Source organism: Lissotriton vulgaris, chromosome 11 (genome assembly GCF_964263255.1).
Source record: "Lissotriton vulgaris chromosome 11, aLisVul1.2, whole genome shotgun sequence".
In the NCBI taxonomy this organism is placed as follows: domain Eukaryota; kingdom Metazoa; phylum Chordata; class Amphibia; order Caudata; family Salamandridae; genus Lissotriton; species Lissotriton vulgaris.
The window spans coordinates 1,029,933,430-1,029,956,745 of NC_141699.1; the positions used below are offsets into that span (position 1 = coordinate 1,029,933,430).

General features: G+C 43.5%; 1 protein-coding gene across 2 annotated transcripts in view; it reads right to left on the reverse strand.

Moving 5' to 3' along the window:
* LOC147684010 (fetuin-B-like) overlaps positions 1 to 23,316 on the reverse strand; it is a 49,746-nt gene that overhangs the window by 17,341 nt on the left and 9,089 nt on the right. For both annotated transcript variants that reach the window (XM_086944356.1, XM_086944357.1), the window contains exon 2: positions 11,231 to 11,338. In XM_086944356.1, coding sequence (XP_086800482.1) covers positions 11,231 to 11,338 — 108 coding nt within the window. The remainder of the gene's footprint in view (positions 1 to 11,230; positions 11,339 to 23,316) is intronic.

Here is a 23,316-nt window from a genome sequence, read left to right on the forward strand (position 1 = left end):
GGGAGGTCAGTGAAACTGTTTTATGGATTAGGTGTTGTTTTAAGGGTCCGTGTCCTAGGGTCATGTAGAACCTTATGTACCCTATCTAGGGGATGTTGTTGTTTTGAGTTTCACTGATGAATATATTGTAATAATAATAATAATACTAGTATTTATAAAGCGCGAACAGCTGCCTCAACTAGGAGGCGTCCCGGCGCTGTGAGGGCTCGACAAGAAAGCTAGCTGGGAGTCTGCAACTTATAGATGCTCCGAGAACAGCCACGACTTAAGCTGTCTCCTGAAACTTGTTTCTGATTGGGCCTTTCGCAGCTCAGGAGGTAGGGAATTCCAGAGACGGGTCACGTTGGCTGAAAAGGTCCGACCACCCAGTCTGGCCCTTTTGACTCGCGGCACACTCAGTAGCACCTGATCATTTGAACGAAGGGAGCGGGACTGTGTATATCTAGGCAGACGGGCTCTCAAATAATTAGGACAGGTGCCGTAGAGGGACCTATATGCCAGAGTAAGAGTTTTAAATTTTATTCTACTGGCAATCGGGAGCCAGTGTAGGGCCCGAAGATGGGGAGAAATGTGCTCTTTAAAAGGAATATGTTTGAGCAACCTGGCTGCCGCGTTTTGCACCGTCTGCAGCCTTTGAACCAAGTATTTCGGGAGGCCGCTATACAGGCCATTAGCGTAGTCCAATCTCGAGGTGATGGTCGCATGGATCACGGTTTTCCGGCAAGACTCAGGCAAAAGCTTCAGGACTGGGCGGAGATTCCTCATTTTACTCAGGCAGCAGCCTGTGACCTGATGGATCTGGGACGCAAAGGAGAGATTTTCATCCCACTTAACTCCCAGATTTTTAGCCCATTGGGAAGGGGAAGGTGGAGTACCCATCTCAGTTGGCCACCAGAGCTCAGCTGGAGGGTGACTGCCTTTACCAAAGAAGATCACTTCCGTTTTTCCCGGATTCAATTTCAGCTTATTAGTATTCATCCAGGAGGCCACATCCTGAAGGCACCCCTTAAAGTTTGCAAATGCCGCCTCTGTCACCTCAGAGTAGGGAAAAACCAACTGGGTGTCATCCGCATAAGATATTGCGGTGACTCCCCAGTTGGCAATGAGGGAGAAAAGAGGGGCAAGATAAACGTTAAACAAAAGGGGGCTAAGGGCAGATCCTTGCGGGACCCCGCATCGCAGTGGCTTACGCTTTGAGTCACAAGTGCCTAGAGTGACCCTCTGCGTTCGGTTTGACAGGTAGGACTGCATCCAACCGAGTGCCTGATCTTGTAGGCCAATGTCTGCCAAACGTTGGATCATCCTAGCATGGTCCACCGTATCAAACGCGGCCGAGAGATCCAGGAGCATCAGCAGAGCTGAGTCCCCTGAATCTAACGACCACCTCAGAGAATCAGCCACCTCAATCAACGCCGTCTCCGTGCTGAAGCCGGGTCTAAACCCGGACTGAGTCTCATGCAGGATGTTATTAGATTCAACATGAGCATTCAGCTGGCGATGAATTAGTTTCTTCTTAGTACTCTTATTAGGGGAGGTTGTGGATTTTAGGGTAGTCAATGCCCATTTCAGTTCCCAGGTTTTCTACCCTGTGGTGTAGCCTACTTAGGGGAGGTTGTGGATTTTAGGGTAGTCAATGCCCATTTCAGTTCCCAGGTTTACTGTCCTGTGGTGTAGCCTACTTAGGGGAGGTTGTGGATATTAGGGTAGTCAATGCCCCATTTCAGTTCCCAGGTTCACTACCCTGCGGTGTACCCTACTTAGGGGAGGTTGTGGATTTTAGGGTAGTCAATGCCCATTCCAGTTCCCAGGTTTTCTACCCTGTGGTGTACCCTACTTAGGGGAGGTTGTGGATATTAGGGTAGTCAACGCCCCATTTCAGTTCCCAGGTTTACTACCCTGTGGTGTACCCTTTTGAGGGGAGGTTGTTTATTTGTGGGTAGTCAATGCCCCGCTTCAGTTCCCAGGTTGACTTTCCTGCGGTGTACCCTATTTTGGGGAGGTTGTGATTTTTAAGGATTAGTACCCTGTGTTGTTCCCATTTTTGGTGGAGATTGCTTAACATCGCTGTTTTTTTTTGACACTCTGCTTCTGTCAAAGTCTACCTGCCTGAGATTCGTGGCCAAGGGTTTCATGTTGGTGGGACTTTGGGTGAGGAGTTTTTATTTTTCTCTGTCAGATTGTTTTGTTAGGGGAGCTTTTAAAGGGACTGTGTCTACGCTCGCCTTTGTTTTTCAGGGGGTTTTCTCTCTGGTGTACCCAGTTGTGAGCGTGACCATCTTTCTTTGCTACTCTGGTCTTTATTCATCTATACCATGCTTTTACTCTAAGGGAAGGGGATGTGGCATATCGTAGCATTTAGTGGTTTCTTTCCTTCTAAAATTTAGCATGTTATTGTATTTCTGCTCATACTTATGATTATAGTATTTCTGTTCATGCTAATCGTACCTCATGCAGTACTTGTTGTACATTATTTATTTGCGTACTTCATTTTTGTACTTTTATGCAAATGTCACACTTGAGGTATCTTTGTCTATGTTTTTCTTCTTTCTTCTGTCATTCTCTAAGGAGAGAGGATGTGTAGTAAACTACTTCTCTGTGGTGCTCTACTGATTAGAATGTTCATGACATCATAGAATGCCTGGGGTGACTCTCTGGCTCATAACGTCAGTTGATCTACTCAGGCTGAACTGCTTAGAGCTGGCTCCTGGTGGGGTTATATCTTTACTTCTTATCTTCTACTATCAACTGTTCTAGAAGGAATCTACATTAAAGGATTTAACTACTTACAGTGTTGGACTCATCTTCTTCCTTTACCACAGTCAGTGACATCACTCCTGACATCACTCATGACATCTCAAATTACATCACTTCCCTTACAAAGAAATGGAAAGTTTGCATCTCTGCAGCCTCTCTTATTTTTCACCTTATTTATCTTCCGCTCAATCAACACATCATCCACAAATACACACACCTACTTGCTGCCTTTCTTGGCGGGGCTTATCGATTATTCCTCTTTAATTATAACTCAAAGCGCAGGCCCTTTATTCAGCCTTCTTGGTAACTACTACCCGTGAATAGCAGTGGGTAATTCACACACTTCCGTCCTTTCTTGCGTCCTTTCTACCACACACTGTGTGTACTTTATGCACTAGCTTGCTTCCTTAGATGTGGTACTCGTTTCTCTTGCTACCACTGCGGAATCCAACACCCTATCTGTGTAATGAGCTGGAAATCCAAAGATCCACTTCACTGACAAGGCAGTGGATAGTTTGCGTGTCTCCAGCCTTCCTTATATTTTACCTTTTTCATCTTCCACTCAATCAACACATCATCCACACATCCACACAACTACTTGCTGCATTCCTTAGCTGTGATTATCAACTATTCTTCTATTTCATATTCCTATTCAAAGTGCAGGCGTTTAACGAGGCTTTTTATTGTAACAACTTCCCCGGCCAAAGGCACTGTAAATTTGCACACTTGCTCCCTTTCTTGGCTCAGGTTATCAATTATTCTTCAATTTTATATTCTGATTCAAACTCAAGACCCTTTATCGAGCCTTTTTGTTGTAGCTACTGTTGCAGGAATTCTGCTCCTACACAGAACTGTGCATAAAGACTTAGGACCTCAGTGAATTACAGTGTACCAAAACCCACCTTAGTACTCAAACCCCCTACCAGACTAGCAATCAGTGACTCATTGGTTCTTCGTCCTATAGCAAAAACACCAATGACTAGTCAACCCGAAACATGCGACTTAGATTACCTCAAGTAAGGTGGATAAAAAGAGCACTCTTTCAATATAGTCTTACACCAGTCCAAAACAAGGAGTAAATAAACATACGTGCAAGTTTGAAATGTTTATTTCTAACGCCATAATCTCATGCGCAGTACCTTAGATAATACAACCAAACATATTATCAGAAACAAGGTTGTCAGCATTGTTACTATTCCATAAAATACAAAGGGAGAAAGCATCCTATAATGCTAAAGGGAAACAGATTTAAAATATACCTACATTTCACCCTCCCTACCTACCAGGTTAGTTTATAACTACAGAAGGTCTCACAGGATTTCATGGGCGGACCCATACCTCTGGTACTCAGCAGTAGTGGATCACATTGAGTTCTGAACAAACTGTCAGGATACAAATGCTCTCCAACTGTGTGTAATTATGCCTCCACAATACATTATTAAACGCGCCAGTATCAGAGGTGGCCACAGCTGCATATGTGGTATGGGTCGAACGTATGAGGATCATTCCGAATAACAGACACAGTATCCAAGATAACCTTGATGTTCCATGCTCTCATTATACACTCTAAAATAGCGAGGCAGTCTAGAAATGTAGCATAACAAATTATTCTCATGTGAAGCAAAATACTCAGCCTTCTCTAAACAATATCACAAGTGCGTGTCGTGTGCAAAGCAGAGCAGGAAAGCAAAAATATATAAATAAACCCATGCTAACTTAACACGGTGTGAGTGCAAGGCTCAGCCGACGACACCCTCCCTCGATCAAAGCACGTGATATAAACGTGGGCGAATTAGGAACGCAGAGTCCAAGCCTGAAGAGCAGAGTCAAGTTCAAATTTGCAAAAATAATTATTTGTTGTTTGATAGAAAACAGTAACTAAATAATAAAGAATAGGTAGAAAAATCAAAGAGTCTTAATCCAACAGCGTATAAGCACAGTATGTAGCAAAAGCCTCCAAGAGGAAGTCATTGTTCTCATCTGAAAACATTTCAGCCATCCAATTCAATAGTGAGAATAAACGTACATGTTCCTCAATGACCAGAGCCGCTATCACCATCGCAGGAAAACTCAGGTCATCTTCAATGTAACTGCGTGCCAAGAAGTCATGCGCTGCTGCATAAAACATTCCAACGTCCCAATATTCCATGTATCGCTGCTAAGGCCATAATCCCGCCACCAGAACAGAGCAAGTCATGAACCACTAGGGGGCTCATCAGCTGGTCATAATCCGCATTGGGAGACACCGTACAGCAGAGACATAAATCCAGGTCCCAGTCTAAATCGCAGCTCAGGCAATGGAAGACAGGTTGAACGCATGTGAAAAAGGAGAATCGAAATGATAATCCATAAACTGCACTCAATGTAGCCAGAGGCAGCGCTCCGTAACAACTAAGCATTCGGTTGCGGAAAAGCAACAGCCGGGACATATTCTCGTGAGCTGCAGGATGTGCAGCCATATTTAAGTAAACAAATTAATAGAAGCACACCAGCAACTAATGCGAGTATTAAGGGGAATCCACCAAAGATGCTGGAAAACATCGAATGAAAAAATGCCAAGAAGACACCAAATATAGTTTGAAAAGAAGTCCCAAGGCCACTGCTTCTAACTTTAAAAAAGTAAGGAAACCCCGTTGTCAAGGACGCATTAAAGATACTCTGAATTAACTCCCCAAAATGCAGGGGCACGCCTGTTTTTAATAAATCATGCACTTCTGTGCGGGTGTTTGCTACATGAAGGACAAATGATTCTCTAGCAGATGTAAGAGCGACCTCTTTTTGAGACAATAGCGCTCTTATATGGCTCATTTGGCTGACTCTTCTTTCAAGGTCAGAGTCGACGGCCAGATGGAAACATCCAGCTTCCCATGCAGAGGAGTAAACACAACTTTTTTATAGCAAACCACACGCTCAGTTACCGTAATCATGTAAGCGATGCCTGCTAACATTGTACAACAATCTGCATTATTTCAAATTAAATAACTCACGTTTCCAGTAAACTGAATGTTGGTATGATAGCAGGTGTCGGAGTGCCTTTCAAAACTCAGGCCAAATTAGGCGCATCTTGATTACAAGAGCCATGCAATTGTATGTGTCTACAAATTAAGGAGTGATCTGGTGCTATTGTGCAATCCTCGCCATTCAGATAGACTTCTCTTCCCTCCCTCAGGCACCTATATGTAAATGATAATAACCTAGCTTCATGGAGATAAGCGCTGCCTAAAGATCCATATCTACCTATAGCGTAGTATTTCATGCAAACCTCAAACTTAAACAGGCTAAAAAGTAACGTTATGATACCGTGGATAAGCCACACAGCTGATTCGGATCTCCAATGAGTGACCACTTCTAACCATTCTCAAAGCGCGCCCTGTGCTCTGATTTGACAGTGAGAGAGTGATTGCACCATAGTTTGTACTGCTAATCATTCTCAGCATTCGCTACGAATACGCTTTCACGTTACACGTCGCATCAAAGCTTCTGTGTCATGTACGGCGCCCCCTACGCAAAGACATGAATGTTATTAATTGTTTAAAAACTTATATTTATGTATTTAATGAACATACTAACAGAAGACAGTATCTAGGATAATTATGAAAACATTTTCTTTTAAGTTCCAATAATCCTATATTACTTACACAAAACGTGGTGGAACGTCATGCGTACTCGCATCGTAAGAGTACCGTAATCACAGCGTAAGAGTACGCAAAGCCATGTGACTTTAAAAGAAGAGATTTGATTGGTTCATAACACTTCCTATTACAACTGTTGAAACTTCCGTCCCATTTTAATAATTCTAATTTGACTTTCTAAGAAGAAGCATATCTTCTGAGAATCTTGTCAAATAGAACAAAGTTTACCATAATAACAGCAATGGACTCATCTTCCAGCCATTCTTCAGAGGAATATTTCATTCCTGAAGAACCTCCAAAGAAGAAGAAAGAAGCTCCAATTTGGCAGTTTTTTACTTTTTCAGAAGGGCAAAAAAAGGTTAATGCTCCAAAAGTAACCTGTAAAATTTTCCAAACTCTTTCAAGGGGTGATCCATCTAAAAAATACTCCTTTGGCACATCAAATATGTAGCGACATGTGAAGAACTTACACCCCAACAACTTTGCTTGAGCTGCAACACAGAGGTTGAAGGACAACCCACCCGCTGCTGCACCAAGCACATCAACTGTTGCACCAGCATTTTCAGCAAGCAGGCCACACCCAAATTGATCCTGATTTTGCTAAAGTTAAAATTCTATGCATTTATTGCAATAAACCTTTGTGTTATGGGAAACAGTCTATTGACCTGATAAAACGCAGGAAGCAGGAGCATCGATGTCCTCGACATTAGGTATTTTTTTTCATTCTTTTGTTCCTGTTGGACACTTCCAAGCCCCCCATTATAGAAAAAAATTGCCCCTGGGATTTGGCCCCCCTGGGAGCTAATTAATAATTAAACGGACTTCTAGTTTTTGTTTCCTTTTCCACCGCGTACGAGTACCATACGCGTACCCCGCGTTTTTTTTAATTTAAAAAATAAATAAATTTGTGCGCCTAAAGATCCATGTGGGACCCCCTGAGCAGGCCTAGAGGGTCAACATGTTTCTACCTTGACCCCTTTCCTTATTTTTCAACTTTGTTTTACTGTGACTTGGTGCTACCGAGGCAAAAGATGGCTGCCAACACCTCCTGGTTTGAAGTGTTGACAGACAGTTGACATCCAATAAGCATGCAGCTCGTGCTCGGAATTGTACGGATTTCGGTATACGTGCAGTACTTCATCTCTAGATATCACTATGATTTTACTTTTGATTTTCTCAGGAACTACTGAACGGATTTACACCATTTAACAAAAAGCACAATCTGCAAAACTGAACTCTACCTCTCTGCCAAATTTGGTGTAATTCCGTTCAGCCGTTCTGCTGTAGCCCTGGCTAAAGGTCCCTATGGAAAATTGCATGGGGAAAACATGTTTTGGGACCCCCCTTTTTTCTCGGCCCCCACTTGATGAATCACCCCCATACTTTCAGGGAAGGGGCAGAGCAGAGCAGGCCATTTTCTTGGAGAAATTCGTGAAGATTTGCCCACCAGCGCCAAAGTTATTCCAAATAGAATGTTGTGGATTTCCTATGGAAAGTAGGTCCTAACTATAACTACCTACTGGCAACCGCCAGTATGTAATATATATTCACATTTATCATAACTTATTAAAACCATTATTTTACATGCTATTAGTTCTTTACTTGATTAATGTATAAAATACATTAATTATAAATTAGTGTTTATCAAATGCAATATTTTACATTTTTTGTTGATATTCTCTTCCACACTCTTTTCTACACAATAATTGGCTACTTCACATTGAAAGTCCATAAACACAAAATCCTTAAATATTTTATTTTGGACTTTATATTCAAGTCAAATGCTATTGTTGTTCTTGATATTCTGCCACTAAACATTACAGAGAGCTCCATAGGATGTGAGTGCATACTGTATTTTTTTCACCTATTGTCGGTCACAAATCTCACATCTTATCAGCATAAGTCATATATTAGTGAAAACCTTTTGAAAGATTAAGTGATCCTTTGCAAGACCCATGTGAGAATTTAGGATGTTTTTATCTGTGCTTTTATGGCAACACACATTTTTTCATTCCAAATTCCTCTGCCCTTGCAACCTGGTCAACAGCACGCTCCATCCTCCCCATCCCCCCCTCACCCTCTTTTCTCATCAGAATTTGAGCGGGGTACAATGCCTCGGCATTCTTGGTACAACAGAATGCATTGCTGGGTCCTATCTTTTCTTCACATGAGTAAGGATATTCAGATATAGGTTCCTTATAAGAAGAGAATGGTATAGTACAAAATAAAAAAGCTGAGGCTTTATGTGTTGCTGCAGCTCATCTGCCATGACACATGTTAATCAGTATCCTTGATCAATGACCCTATCACCCCTATCATGCACAAGATATTCAGGCTGCTGACAAGTACAAAGCCCCAATCCAAACTATGGGCCTGATTACGATGTCGGGCGGACGAGACTGTTGCAGTTTTGAACTGTCTAACCTACGGTCGGCGGCTCCGACCACATGATTACGATGTGACCACCCATAGGGCGGGCGCAAACATCCATTTTCCAATTGAAGCAGGTGCAGCAGGCGGAAATGCCCGAAGGACAAATTTCCATTGCAAAATGGATATTTGTGAACATACCTGCACTGTATGGCAGGCACTGCCACATCCCTGCACCGTGTGGCAGGCACCATGCCTCCAGGCCCTATTGCAGAGGGCTAGTGGGGAAGAGGACCCTATTTGGGGCCCCCTATGTCATTTTCCGACAGCCTTTCCATGGCGGAAACTGACATTGTAATCCTGTGGCGGAACCACCGTCATTGTGGGATTATGCTGTCTTTCCGACGGACGGACGGGCTTCTTGAGCCCCTCGGAACCATGCTAGAATCCCTCCTCCCCAGGTTTAACTCTGACCGCCGCCATCCAAATACGGCGGTCAGTCTTAACCTACCATTTCAGGTGGAAAGCCTCTTACTGCTTGTCGGAAACTTTCCGCCCGACATCGTAATGAGGCCCCCAATGTTGCTTTGCTGGGAAGACTAGTCACCCTGGCACCATTTCAGCCTCCTTCCTCTACATAGTCACAGAACCCCTTGGTGACTTGCAATATCCTTATATTGTAACTCTACAAAAGAAATGTGGATGATACATCAACAGACCAATGGATGAAGAGCCGCGTTCTCGGTTGTGAGCAACTGAAGGCTGTGGCGCATTTTATATCCTGAGTGAACAATATTGGATTTATTGTATAGATGTAGATGGATCCAATTTTACTTCCCATACATGAGTGAGACTTACATGATATGATAAAATTATTTATTGAGCGCACGTACACCAGCGGTTTCTTGGCGCATAGGCGGATAGGCATTGACAGAGGCAGCCGGGGGGACTAGTTGTAGGCCAGGGAAAAAAGCCATGTTTTGAGCGATTTCCTAAACTGAATGTAGGAGGGGATATGGCGCAGTCCCGTAGGGAGGGAGTATCAGAAATGTGGTGCCAGGGATGAGAACCTTAAGCCACCGTGTCTTTTCCGTTTGGATAGACAGGGGGTCAGAAGATTTGAGCTGGAGGAGCAGAGGTCGCGAGATGGAGTGTAGCGCTGTATTTTGGAAGCAATAAAAACGGGGAACGTCCTTTACAATGGAACTTTTACAACGAAGTATCGTTACGACGCTGGTTTAACAACGAAAGTCATTACAACGACTTTCGCTGGAGGGCGCTCTAGGATAGTTAATAGTTTAATTTACTATCCATCACCTTCCCTACTATCCAAGGGGACTGGAGTTGGAATAGTAAATTAAACTATTCACTATCCAGCGCCCCCCAACGCAAGTCGTTGTAAAGACTTGCGTTGTAAAACCTGCGTCGTAACGGTATGCGTTGTAAAAGCACTTGTTGTACCGTCATACATCCAATAAAAACAGGACTGTGGGAGGACAGGGCTCTGTGAATCAGGCAGCCCAGTTTGAAGAGGCTGCGCTGGGTCTCTGGGAGCCAGTGCAGGCTCTTTAGCAGGGGTTTCACGTGGCTGAATTTCGGCTGGCCGTGGACAAGCCTAGCGGCTTGATTCTTTATCAATTGTAGCCGGCGTGATTGTAAATACCTATGTGATCTCTACCTTTTTGGCTTCTGAGGATGATTATACAAAAAATGTATGCTTAGGGGTCGAAACTTCGACATACATGTGTTAGCTTTAAATGAACACTTGCTAGAAGAGGAACCCACTGAGTCATTGGGGACCAGGGTTTCCTGATGCAAAATGTAAGCATTTTTAAAGTCAACCTAACGTTTTTACAAAAACACTGCATACTATTGCTCACTGTCCTGCCCACTCACTTAACCCTATTAGTGCTGCGAACGTTCGGCGGACGCCGCGTGCACTACCTCGCTAGTGCTGCGCACGTCCGCTGAACGTTCCGATCCCGTTAGCGCAATGGAACGTCCACACTGGGGCGGAATTTGCGGCGCGCTTAATGGGTTAAACACTGCGATGTTCACAAGAAGTCCCTCTCTGTTATTGTGTTGAAGTTTGGATGTTCAGGTTCTCTATTGTTATGTTTATGTAATGCATTTACCTGAATCTTGCACAGGCTTGTGCGTCCAGAAATACAGGCACTTGTTTTAACCACTGAAAGGTTTTTTAGTTTAATTTCTGTTCACATTTTTTCTTTGCATTAGAAGTAAAAGCTTTCTACTTCTCCTGAGGGGACCATTGTTTATTTCTTATTCAATGGATTAACAGGGCTGTCTAAAAGGCATTGTAAGTAAGTAAGTATATTATATAGATATTATTATTTTAAAAAAAAGTTCTTGGCTACTGCCAGAACTAAAAAGTGTCCCCTTTTTTATCTCAATAAATGTTAGGAAAAACAGGTATTATTGAATGTAAATCTACTTGTTATCATACTACTTGCCGTTTGATGGAAGGGGTAGATTCCACAGTCTTTCCAGCTCTTCCCACTGAGCACAGAACATGTTGTTTCCACCACATCAATAGTTAGGTAAAATATTCTACCCGGACCCTAAAAGAAAAAAAAGCATATTTTTGAAACAAGAAGAAACCATTTGAACCAGGAGCAAAATGCCAATATCTGTGCCTCTAGCAATACATAATATTAATAATAATGAGTAATATTAATAAACGTTTTATTGTATAATTGAAAATGGCTGGCCCTTTTCAATGCAAAAGTTAAAAGAATCAATCACAGTCTATCGAACATCAATTGCAACAGATCAAGGATTAGTACACTTTGCAATGACTAGGAACCTCTGTTTGACTGAGCACATCTTATTAGTGACCCTACAAATCAAAGTTTCAAACACCCACCAAAACTATTTGTAATGGTTGATTTTGAATGCATAGGTCCTGATTTAGAGTTTGACCAATGGGTTGCCCTTGTCAAGGACATTATGGATTTGCCATTCACTTTACTACAAGTGCATTATTTCCTATGGCACTTTTAATAGGGAGGATGAGTTATCTATCAAATTTTTTTACTAATTACCTGCCTGCCAAATTCTAAATCAGGCCCTCAATTTGCAAACCACAGACTGCTGGGGTGATGCATGGTGGTCCCCTGAACTGGGTGTAACTCCAATCCCAGTCTCAGAGGTAAAGAACTTGGAGGTCTGGCTAGACCCTGCTCTCAGTTTTCGCGCCCACACTAAGAGAGTGGCAGCCACTTGCTTCGGCATCCTTCGAGGTTTGAGACCTATCTTGAGGTTCTTTGATGCCCCTACTAGGCAGCTGGTTATACAGGCATCCATATTATCTCGGCTCGATTACGCCAGTTCGCTCCTGTTAGGGGCCAACCAGGCTGAAGTCGCCCGGATGCAACGAGTTCAGAACGCCGCAGCCAGAGCACTGGTAGGACTACCAAGGTTCTGTTCTGCAGAAAAAACCATCTGTTCTTTGCACTGGCTGCCTATGGCTCAGAGGATCCAGTTTAAGACCTTGTGCCTAGCTTTTAAGATCCTTAAGCTGGCCTCCCCTCAGATTCTCGAGAATCTTCTGGTGCCATATGTGCCTTCGCGCTCTCTTAGATCCGCGGGCCAAAACCTGGCTGTGGTCCCTCGATTTAGGCTGAGTAGGGCGGGAGGTCGATCTTTTCGAGTTCTGGACGCAAAACTGTGGAACTCTCTTCCGCCACACATTCGTGATCTTGATGAGCTCCAGAAGTTTAGGAGGGTGATTAAAACGCACTTGTTCCCCCATCCATCCTAGTTCTTGTTCTGTGTGTCGCTGTGTTTGCTCGGCTGTGTTGTGTTTTGGGTACTTTGTCTGAAGCGCCGGGACGCCCCTTGGCTGGGGCAGCTGCCCGCTATAGAAGTGTTATTAACATAACATAACATAACATAACATAACATAACATAACATAACATACCTAAAATGTGGCTAATAGTCCACTCTTGCTGAAAAAATCAACAACAAATTTATATGAGCATGCCCAGATGACTTCCAAGGATTTTCAAAGTGTCACAATGAGAAATATCACAGTCTAAGATGGAAAAATGTGATTTTAACACTAAAGTCTATGTTGGCTTGTTTCTTTGGAGTTAAGCTTGCATAGGGCCTTATTATGACTTTGGCGGCCTCACAGTGGAGTTGCCACTCTGCCTCCCCGCTCAGTGACCGCCAAAGCCATTAAAGACTGCCCACCGGAGTACTCTGGGGACAGTTCTTTGGTGGTCCCACTGTAATGCCTTAGAAAAATGGGAGTGTCAAAGGCAGTTCATGCAAGGCATGGAGATTCAAGTCCATGCCCCGAAGGAACTATGGGTGCATGCACACATCCGGGCACAACATGTGCCTCCTACATGCACCCCATTGCGCAGAGTTTTCTCCTAAAAGGTTTGGCGGTTCCTCAGCAGCACACCCAGCATCTTAGGGTCCTAAGACCGCTGCGCCTCCGCCAGGGATTGTGGATCCCTGGCAGAAGCAGCTGTTCTGTGGTGGTCAACACTCCACAGTCCTAATGTGACCGGCGGACCGCTAGTCTGGCCATCCATGGACTGCCTCTACAGGTTCTGTGGTCCATTGGACTGCCGAATCAGTAATAAGGACCTTAATGTGAATGCAGTTCCCAAATAAGCAAATACCAATCCCAGATAAATTCAGGAGTTTATATTATTTTACCCAATAAGAATGTCATACAATATATACCCTCAGTTCATAAGGTTTCCTAAGAGTCATGTTTATAGAATTCCAACAAATAAGGCTACGGAATGGGACTACAATTTTTTTCTGTTGACGATGACTGTAAGTCTAAAACTGAAGCATGTTTTAAGGCTCCAATGTTGGCACTGTTTCATTCTGCAATGTACTTTAATAATTATCCAGATGCTAATAAATAGAAATTCTTATTCTTATTCTAATACATAGATAGGCGAGAACCCAAACTCTAGGCATACCCAGCATTTTGGCCTTGACTGACGAAGGTTCAAGCGTTTCCTAATACAGTTTATTGTTATTGAATACATAGCTTCATTTAACTTTCCCATAAAGGCAGGTGAACCATACAGAATACCCAGTTCAAGTTTAGTCTCAAATGCTGATATTAAGAGCCCCAGTAGATCAACCTGTATAATGTATTAAACATTTCTTTATGCCAAATATCACAATGTAGCACTGTTTATCAAGTTATGTAAGTTTGCTTCACATTTCATAGTAGGAAACAAGTAATACAGTATGGCTATATAGAAGCTTGACTTATCATAGTATTATTTACAGGCCAAGCAAGTCTAGATTTCTTTCTCGAGAAAAACTTACTTTTAGTTTCCTTTATACTTATTGTGAGATGGTTAATGCTTAATTTATTCCAGATGTTTTAGTAATCTTAGCAACCTGAGTGGATTAGAGGTAATCAACAGTAAATTTCCAGAATATGATAGACTACTGATTTTCACACCACCCACCTTTTGGGAAACAACTTAAAGTGAATCTAACTTGGCCAGAAAGTTAGAAATATACAACGGAAATACAAGTGGAGATTTGACACAACCCAGTGTGAGTCAATTTTCTGTCTTCGTTTGAGAGGTGAGATCTCCTTCACTTGATAATTAGTTAGACCTTTGCCCAGGAGTTGGACTTTGACTATAACATTCAGTGAAGTATTCTCTATCCCCCATGCACCAGGTTTATTCCATAGACATGAGAGTTCAGCTTGATTCAAAGTTACACCATTGTCAACATAGCATGCAAGAAGGCCAGTTGAGTTGCCCCAAAGGCCCTTATAGGCTTAAAATGGAGGGATTAGAATGTCTAACTATTAGTTTCCTCTTTCAAACCTAATTTTAGGTAAAACGCAAAAGGTTATTAACCTCTGGCCCAGTCACAAGTTTTTGCAGGTCAACTCTTCCACTTTGAGTGTAGCTTGGATATGAAATCAAATTTTTGGGATCACCAATTGAGCCATTTTTATACACGAACTGCAAGGGTGTCCCTTCCATGATGACGGACAAGGCAGTGGTCCATTATGTTGTTGAACAATGAAATTTGTAACTTTGCCCATCGTACTAGTTCTTGTTTGAAGACATTCATTGGTAGTCCATCCAGACTCGGGACTCTATATGACTTATGAGACTTAACCTTACAGGAAAGGTAATTTCGTCCCCTGTTTATCGTCAGTGGTAGGCTTATAAAAAGGTGCGGCATCAGTTCTCTTGTACAAATCTGTAATTTGTACATCCACAATGCGGCCAACTGGAGTTACATTCTTGGAACCCTTCAACTAAGTTTTCAAGAGTTTTAACATTTTGCCTTAAAGTCATTGGTATGAACCAGACAATATACACTTCTTTGCCTTCAAGGGAATACTTTTGACTAAAAATGTTCTATAAATGTGTGCATAGCATCAGTCACAATTAGGAATAGGTGGTAATAATTGTTTTAATCCTTGTGATTTTCAGTATACAGATTTCCATTTCTCGTAAGCTTTGAGAACTGAACCATTCAAGTTTTTACTACTTGGAAAAATCATCTCCTATTGACATGAATTGTTACCCACTGAATTGAGCTGATTCACGTTCTTTATACTGTCTTTGGTTAATGAGTGTCTCACTCAAGCTTACACCACTGCTCACTTTTTTTCTGGTAAACACCATGCCAATTCTCCTCTGCTTTCTGGACACTTATTTTGAGCTTTAGTGGCTGAATTATGTATATTTTTGCAAATGTGGGTATCTGATAATTCTTTTGCCCATCTAATGTTTTCTACTTTTCCTTTTTCCACTCTGCACTGCTTTGCTTTGACTCTATGGACCTGATCAGTTTTGACCGATGCAAACTCTAAGGGACCTATTTATGAGCAAAGTTGCCTCATTTTTGCACCACACAAGGTGGTGCACGGGTGACGTAAGTCCTAAATGGGATTTATGAAGCCACACATGGCCACTTTGCATGGCTCTGAGTGGCTCCATAGATCTGTAGTAAGGCAACACAGCACAAATCGCTGCGTAGCCTTACTCTGCCCTGGGAAGGCGTTCCATGGGTGGTGTGTGTGTGTGTGTGTGCTCAGGCAACTCCCATGGTTTCTGATGCATTTCCAGATTTACCAGAACTGGTAAACCTGGGAATGAACCAAAAAGATACGCCTCCCTAGGAGAGGCGTAACAAGGATAAATGGTGAACAGCTGTTAGTATGCAGCTATTACACCGCATACCATTACAACGCAAGCGTAACAACGCATGCACTGTAACAACGCATAGCCTTTACTACGCATGTTATTACATCGCATGCGATGTTACAACGCAAGCGTTGTAATGCGATCCACATCGTTGTCAGGAAACTGAGGCTCTTTCGTTTCCTCACAACGACGTGCACCGATCACGCCACTCTGACGACACTGGAAGGAGAAGAGAGGAACCACGAGAAGAGAGAGGTACGAGGGGCTGTGTAGTTTTTAAGGGTTTAGGGTAGGGGGTGGGTCATGCAGGGGGCAGTCTTTTAGAATTAAGGGTAATGTTGTAGTCTTTAAGGAGTAGTGTTTTTGGTTTAAGGGTAGTGTCGGGGGTCGTGCAGGGTAGTGTTTGGGTGTAGGGACAGGACTGGTGGTCGGGGGAGGGCAGTGCAGGGAGTAGTGTTTTAGGGTTTAGGGTAGTGTTTTGGCGTTTGTGTGGTGTAGGGTAGTGTTTTAGGATTCAGGGTAATGTTGGATGTGTTGTGCAGGGCAGTGTTTGAGTGTAGATACTAGAATGGGGGAAGGAGGAGGGTCGTGCAAGGGGGTAGTGTGTTAGGGTTTAGGGTAGTGATGTGGTTTGTGTAGTGTAGGGTAGTGTTTTAGGGTAGTGTCTGGGGTGTCATGTAGGGTAGTGTGAGTGTAGGGACTGGACTGGGGAAGGAGGAGCGTAGTGCAGGGGGTAGTGTTTTAGGGTTTAGGGTAGTGTTGTGGTGTTTGTGTAGTGTAGAGTAGTGTTTAAAGGTTTAGGGCTGTGTTGGGTGTGTCATGCAGGGTAGTGTTTGAGTGTAGAGGCTGGAATGAGGAAGGGGGAGGGTCGTGCAGGGGGTAGTGTTTTAGTGTTAAGGGTAGTGTTGTGATTTTTGTGTAGTGTAGGGTAGTGTTTTAGGACTTAGGGTAGTGTGTGGGGGGGGGTCGTGCAGGGTAGTGTTTGCATGTAGGGACCGGATTGAGGGAAGGGGGACGGTCGTGCTGTTGGAAGTGTTTGAGGGGTTAGGGTAGTGTTGTAGAGCATGTGTTATGTAGGCTAGTGTTAATGGATGTGGAAATTAGCGTAGTGTTGGGGGTTATTTAAATAAAAATGCGTTGTAAAAGTATGCAGGGAATTGGGATCTGTTGAAAAGACATTTTATATGCATTTCAAAGCACTTGCCAAGTAATGCTATGCGATATAAAAAATGTGTCGTAAAGGTACTTCCGAACTAAAAACAACATTGTAAAAGTATGCGTTGTTTTAGTTTGTGAAGTATCAACATATATTCCAGAATAAATATCTATTTCTCTTTGTTACTTCCTCTGTTTGTGTGTGGGGCATTAAGAAGCACATATGAAAAAAGGAATATGCCTCTCTGGATTGTTTTTGTGCAGGACGGTATAACTTCCTGCACAAAAATATTCCTGCATGCTACGCGGGCACCCTTGCACCATGGTGCAAGGGTGTCTGCGTTGGCGCTAGGTTGCCAAAAGGGCACCAGCACAGCAGAAAAGGCAGGAATGCACCATATTGCCTTAAATACAGCACATTCCTGCCCTTTTCCTGTTGCACAATGCAGCACAGAAAGGTGACTTGCTGCACTGCACTGCGTGACAAGTTCGCAAATCAGCCCCTGAGTAAACTCTGTAGGCAAAGGTGCTGCACAAACAAATTCTCATGCTTCGAACCGTTTACCTGCTAATTGATGAATTACCCATTTTACGTCAGAAAAATACTGGTTGGGCTGTCTTTGGCCGCATACATTTATGAGAAATTACTTCCATCACATGACACCTATTCCAAGAGGTCCTCTCTTACATGAGAAGATTGTTCTGAGCCCCCTCTTTGATTTCCAAATAGGAGTTGTGATGCCCGGATAAATAATAGGTAAGGCATTTACTATTAAATACTTTAGAAGTCTAATTCACAAAGGCAAATTTACACATTTGTATAAGTTTACTCTTTTTTTTGTATTCACAAACTACAAGTTTAATGTTACTAACAGTAATTTTACGACTGCAGAGACTCCACGCGCGTGGCAGAGTCCCGGCTTGAAAAGATCGTCTGGTCCTATCTGTTTGTGGACAGAGTTCTCCTCCCTAAATGCGGAGTCTCCGCAGTCAAAAATTGCTATTAGTCAAACTAAACTCGTAGTTTGTGAATACCAAAAAACATAGTGAACTTACACAAAAGTGTCAGCTTACCTTTGTGAATCAGGGCCATGGGTTTTTGTTAACTTTCTTAAATTAGCGGAAAGGCTGTGACTGTTTGATCAACTGAACAATGATATTTTGGGTTTCAAGCATCAAAGATATCTGAAGGCAGAAGGGCCCTTAACCTTGTCACCTACCTCCTTACCAATGACGGAAATTATTTGGGGAGCTGCGTTTTAGATAGAATCCTAAGGGTCAGAGTGAGCGAAGACTTTGTTATGTTTTGTTACATAAACTTTGATAGCGCGCGTTTGCCCATAGATGTCTTGGCGCTTGCAGAGACATGAGCTACTGAGCCGGGGTATTGCTGATTCCCAAACAGACAGGTCTTAAGTTCCCTTATGACAGCGAGAAGGGTGGGTATGGTCCTGAGATACAGTGGGATAGAGTTCCACAGCCTGGCTGTGCTTAATGAAACTCCTTCCTCCCCAGTTCACTTTCCTGATTCTTGTGGAGGTATTCAATCTCGCATTGGTTGATCGTAGGTATCTACTTGGTGAATGCCAGTTAAAGGCCTTCCAAAGAAATGTCGGTCCGTCTCTGTACAGGATTTGATGGGCCACACAGAGTGCCTTAAATTTAATCCGTTGTCACACCGGGAGCCAGTGAAGCTCTCGAATGCCTGCAGATATCGACTGGTGTTTGGGGCTATCCAAAGTCAATCTGACTGCTGTATTCTGCACCGCCTGGAGTTTACCAAGTAGTTTAACCTGGAGATTCATATATAAGCCATTCATATAAAAGCCTGATGGTGTCCATTGAGGAGGACACTACTTTTGACACCTGGGCCTCATATCTGAGCTTATCATCCATGATAAATCCAAGATGTTTGGCTTTAGTCACCAGAATGGGCGGTGAGCCCAAACTGTCCGGTCAGTAGGCAGGAGACCAAGCTGGAGAGAGATTGCCAAACAGAATAACCTCTGTATTACTCGAGTTCCGTTGTAAGCATTGTCTACTTATCCAGTTGCTTCGGGCGGTCATGCACTAGTGTAATCTTAGAGGGTAGTTGATGTCATTGTCTACAGCTGATACAACCAGTTGGGTGTCATCAGCATAAGATGTTGGATTTAAATTGAAACTTTTAATTAGAGGGGCAAGTTCTGAAACGTAGATATTGAAAAGCTTTGGGCTCAATGAAGAGCCCTGAGGGACCCCACATGGCAGAGTAAAGGGTGGGGATTTAAACTGACCAAGATTCAGAGTTTGAGATCTCTCTGATAAAAAGGAGGTTAATAGCGTGAGAGCTTTACCTTTAACCACTATGGCATCCAATGGTGGACCAATTAGCCATTGTCCACCGTGTTAAATGCTGCAGATAGGTCTAGTAAGATAAGAGCTGCTGGCCATCCAGTGCCATTCTTATCTCTTTGGTGGTTTTTATGAGTGCAGTCTCCGTACTGTGATTCGCTCTAAACCCAAACTGACAGGGTTTCCAGAAGTTGATTTTCTAGAATAAAATTGGATAGCTCTACATTAATTATTTTTTCCACGATTTTAGCTGGCAAAGGAAGTCTTGAGATGGGATGATAGGTGTGCCATAAGTTATTTTTAGCTATGCCAAAACAACAAGGCTTTACACATACATTAAAAAAAGTTTCTGAAGCCAAAACCATGAGGCCATGAGCATTGCATAGAAACACCTTGAGAACTTCCCTGGAGGAACAAGTTTATGTATTAGGTTTCCTTCTCCAGTGCCTGGTTGGGAGGATCAGCAACACTTTAGACTCAGGGGCACTGAAGACTGTTGAGAAGTGAAACCTGCATTGACTCTACAAGTAACAAGTTAGTCTACACTGAGGCCACAGAGACAGCCAAAATCCTTCTGCCCACTGTGGGCCTAGGTGTGGGCGGAAAATCCGTTCCGCTCGCGGATTTTGCGGATTTTCGGGAAATCCGCAATCCGCGAGATTTGCGAATTTCCCGCAAAATCCGCAAATCCGCGAGCAGCGGATTTTGCTCGCACTGCTCGCACTGTTCGCGTGAGTTCGCGCCCCGCGAATAAGTGCAAAATTGCAGAAATACGATTTTAGCAAAACTGAAAGTAACTACTTACCAGGTTCAAAAGTTCAGGCACATCATTAGTAGCCATTTCCTGTAGTGCTTCCTGAGGGGCCCCTCCAGAGTTCAGTTGCCAGTTGAAACTATTATGTGACCCTGCTCTGAACCTCAGAATAGTTACACATATGCCACAAAGGTCCTGAATTACAGCTAAGGGAGACAAGCAGGAGCCAGGCTGGAAGTTAAAATCCATTAATCAGCCCCTAATTCATTATTGTCAGTTGGGGCAGGGCAGGTGTTGTAACTAATTTTGCAACAATGAAAGCACTTAGCAAGTGCAAAAGATCACTAATCAGGGCGCACTAAGGAAGCAGGTGCCAGCTAAAAAAATATTCTGTGACACATTAATCAGCCCCAAATTAATTCAGGTCACTTGAGGCAGGGAAGGTGTGCTTTGCTTTGCCGAAAATAATGTACACTGGACAACCAGAGGGTGTGATGATGAAACAGAGGGTGGCATGGGTGGGCCAGAGGGTGGCATGAGTAGTCAGAGAGTGGCAGTGGTGACAGAGAGTGGCAGTGATGAAGAAGAGTGTCCCAAACAGGCTGGACACGTAGAAACAACAAGTTCGCAAAACTTGCGACCCGACAGGTAAGTTCGCAAATTGCGAAATTGTAAAAACCCTCGCGAACTGGCAGAAACACGGGCGAACACAAAAAAAAAAAAATCCGCAAATTCGCGGGAATTCGCGGATTTTGCGGATTGCGAATCCGCAAATCCGCAAAATTTGCGAACGCGAGATCCGCAAAATTCGCTCATGCCTATGTGGGCCTTGACAACCTTATTTAACCTAGTTCACACATGGATGTGCAAAGATATATTTAATCCCTTGGGTCCTGAGTCACAAAGGAAATTTACACTTTTGAGTTAGTACAGCACTACACATGGCCAACCACTTGTAGTGCAACTCCTTCCCCTACAAAATAATGGAGGTAGGAGCTTACTACAAGGTGTAAGTTACTACAAAAGTGTACACAAATAAATAAGTGCAGTTTATAGATACCGAAATGCAGTACACTTACAAAAGTGCAGTTTGAGAATAGCACGTTGTAGTAAGTATTGTAGTGTTAGTGTAGTACTCAGTGGCGGCCGGCGCAGGTAAGTGTGGAGAGGCAGGGCAGGGCAGGGCAGGGTGCAGTGGGGGGGAAGCCGACAGACAACGGAATAGTTATTATTTAATTATACCTATTCCGTCATCAGTCGACTTGCCCACCCTTCCCTACCAAGATTACACAAGCCGGCCGCCACTGGTAGTACTACAGACATACTTCAAAGTGCAGCTAGTGAATCAGGTGCTTTGTTTTTTTGCAGACTGAAGCCGTTAAACAGTTTTTTATTCACCCTATCTCAATTCTGAATCTGAATTGTCAGCATGTTTTTCTACGAACTGCAAATATAATTAAGGGGGTGAGTACGATGGGGATGTATGACGTTAAAACGCATACTTTTACATCGCATACCATTACAACGCGATTTTTACAACGCAGGATCTTTTACAATGCATGCCTTTACAACGCATGTCAATACATAGCAGATGCTATTACAATGCATGCCATTACAACGTAAGTATAGGTAAGTATATCTTTTTAAAAAAAATTGTAATTAATAAATATTTAATTAATTTAATTTAATTAATTTAATGTAATTAATTTATTTTATTTAAAGTAGTTTTTTTTAAAACTGAACCCTTAAAATACCCCTGTACCCCTGTACCCCTATACCCAAAACCTATCCCTAATCCCTTAAAATACCCCTGTAACCCAAAACCCAAACCTAGCCCTGAACCCTAAAAATACCCCTGTACCCCTATACCCAAACCTATCCCTAATCCCTAAAAATACCCCTGTACCCCAAAACCCAAACCTAGCCCTGAACCCTAAAAATACCCCTGTATCCCTTAACCCAAACCTAGCCCTGAACCCTAAAAATACCCCTGTACCCCTGTACCCCATAACCCAAACCTAGCCCTGAACCCTAAAATACCCCTTTACCCCATAACCCAAACCTAGCCCTGAACCCTAAAAATACCCCTGTACCCCATAACCCAAACCTAGCCCTGAACCCTAAAAATACCCCTGTATCCCATAACCCAAACCTAGCACTGAACCCTAAAAATACCCCTGTACCCCTTAACCCAAACCTAGCCCTAAACCCTAAAAATACCCCTGTACCCCATAACTCAAACGTAGCCCTGAACCCTAAAAATACCCCTGTACCCCATAACCCAAACCTAGCCCTGAACCCTAAAAATACCCCTGTACCCCAAAACCCAAACCTAGCCCTGAACCCTAAAAATACCCCTGTACCCCAAAAACCAAATTAAATAAATGTTTTAAAAAAGATAAACTTACCTATACTTACATTGTAATGGCATGCGTTGTAATAGCATCTGCTATGTAATGTCATGCGTTGTAAAGGCATTCGTTGTAAAGGATCCTGCGTTGTAGTAGTTGTGTTGTAACAGTGGTCCGTTGTAACAGTTGCGTTGTAACTGTTGTTTCCCGTACGATGGCGGACGGACTTAAGTCCGTCCGCCATCGTCCCAGGGTTTGGGACCGCCCGCCTATATGGCAGCGTTCCCCCACAGCATATTGCAATGTGGCCGGCACCCCTACAGACACAAAAGGTATTATTAACATTGCTGCGGGTGCTGCTGGCTGCAGCATCCGCCTCAATGTTAATAATGCATGTTGTGCATTTGCCTGCACTATGTGGCAGGCACCACGCAGTGCCTGCCACCTGCTGCAGGGAACTGTAGGGGGGCACCAGCACAAGGGGGGCCCGCCACGGTCCCCCAAATTACATCCCCGCCAGCCTTTCAATGGCGGTTGAACCGTCCTTGACAAGCTGATGGGGATGCAGCATCCAAATCTAAGGGACTGTGCCTGCTAGGCACTGCCACCATTTTGTGGATGCAGGTGGGTCCGACAGACAATCGTAACAAATGTCTCTGTCGGGCCTGTGGAGGATGGGCTTTCCGTCCGCCAGGCACACCGCCTGCCATCCTGATATGGCGGGTGGAAAAAGGTGTTACGATGGCAGTAAACCCGCCACCGGCGGGCCGTGGGTTCACCA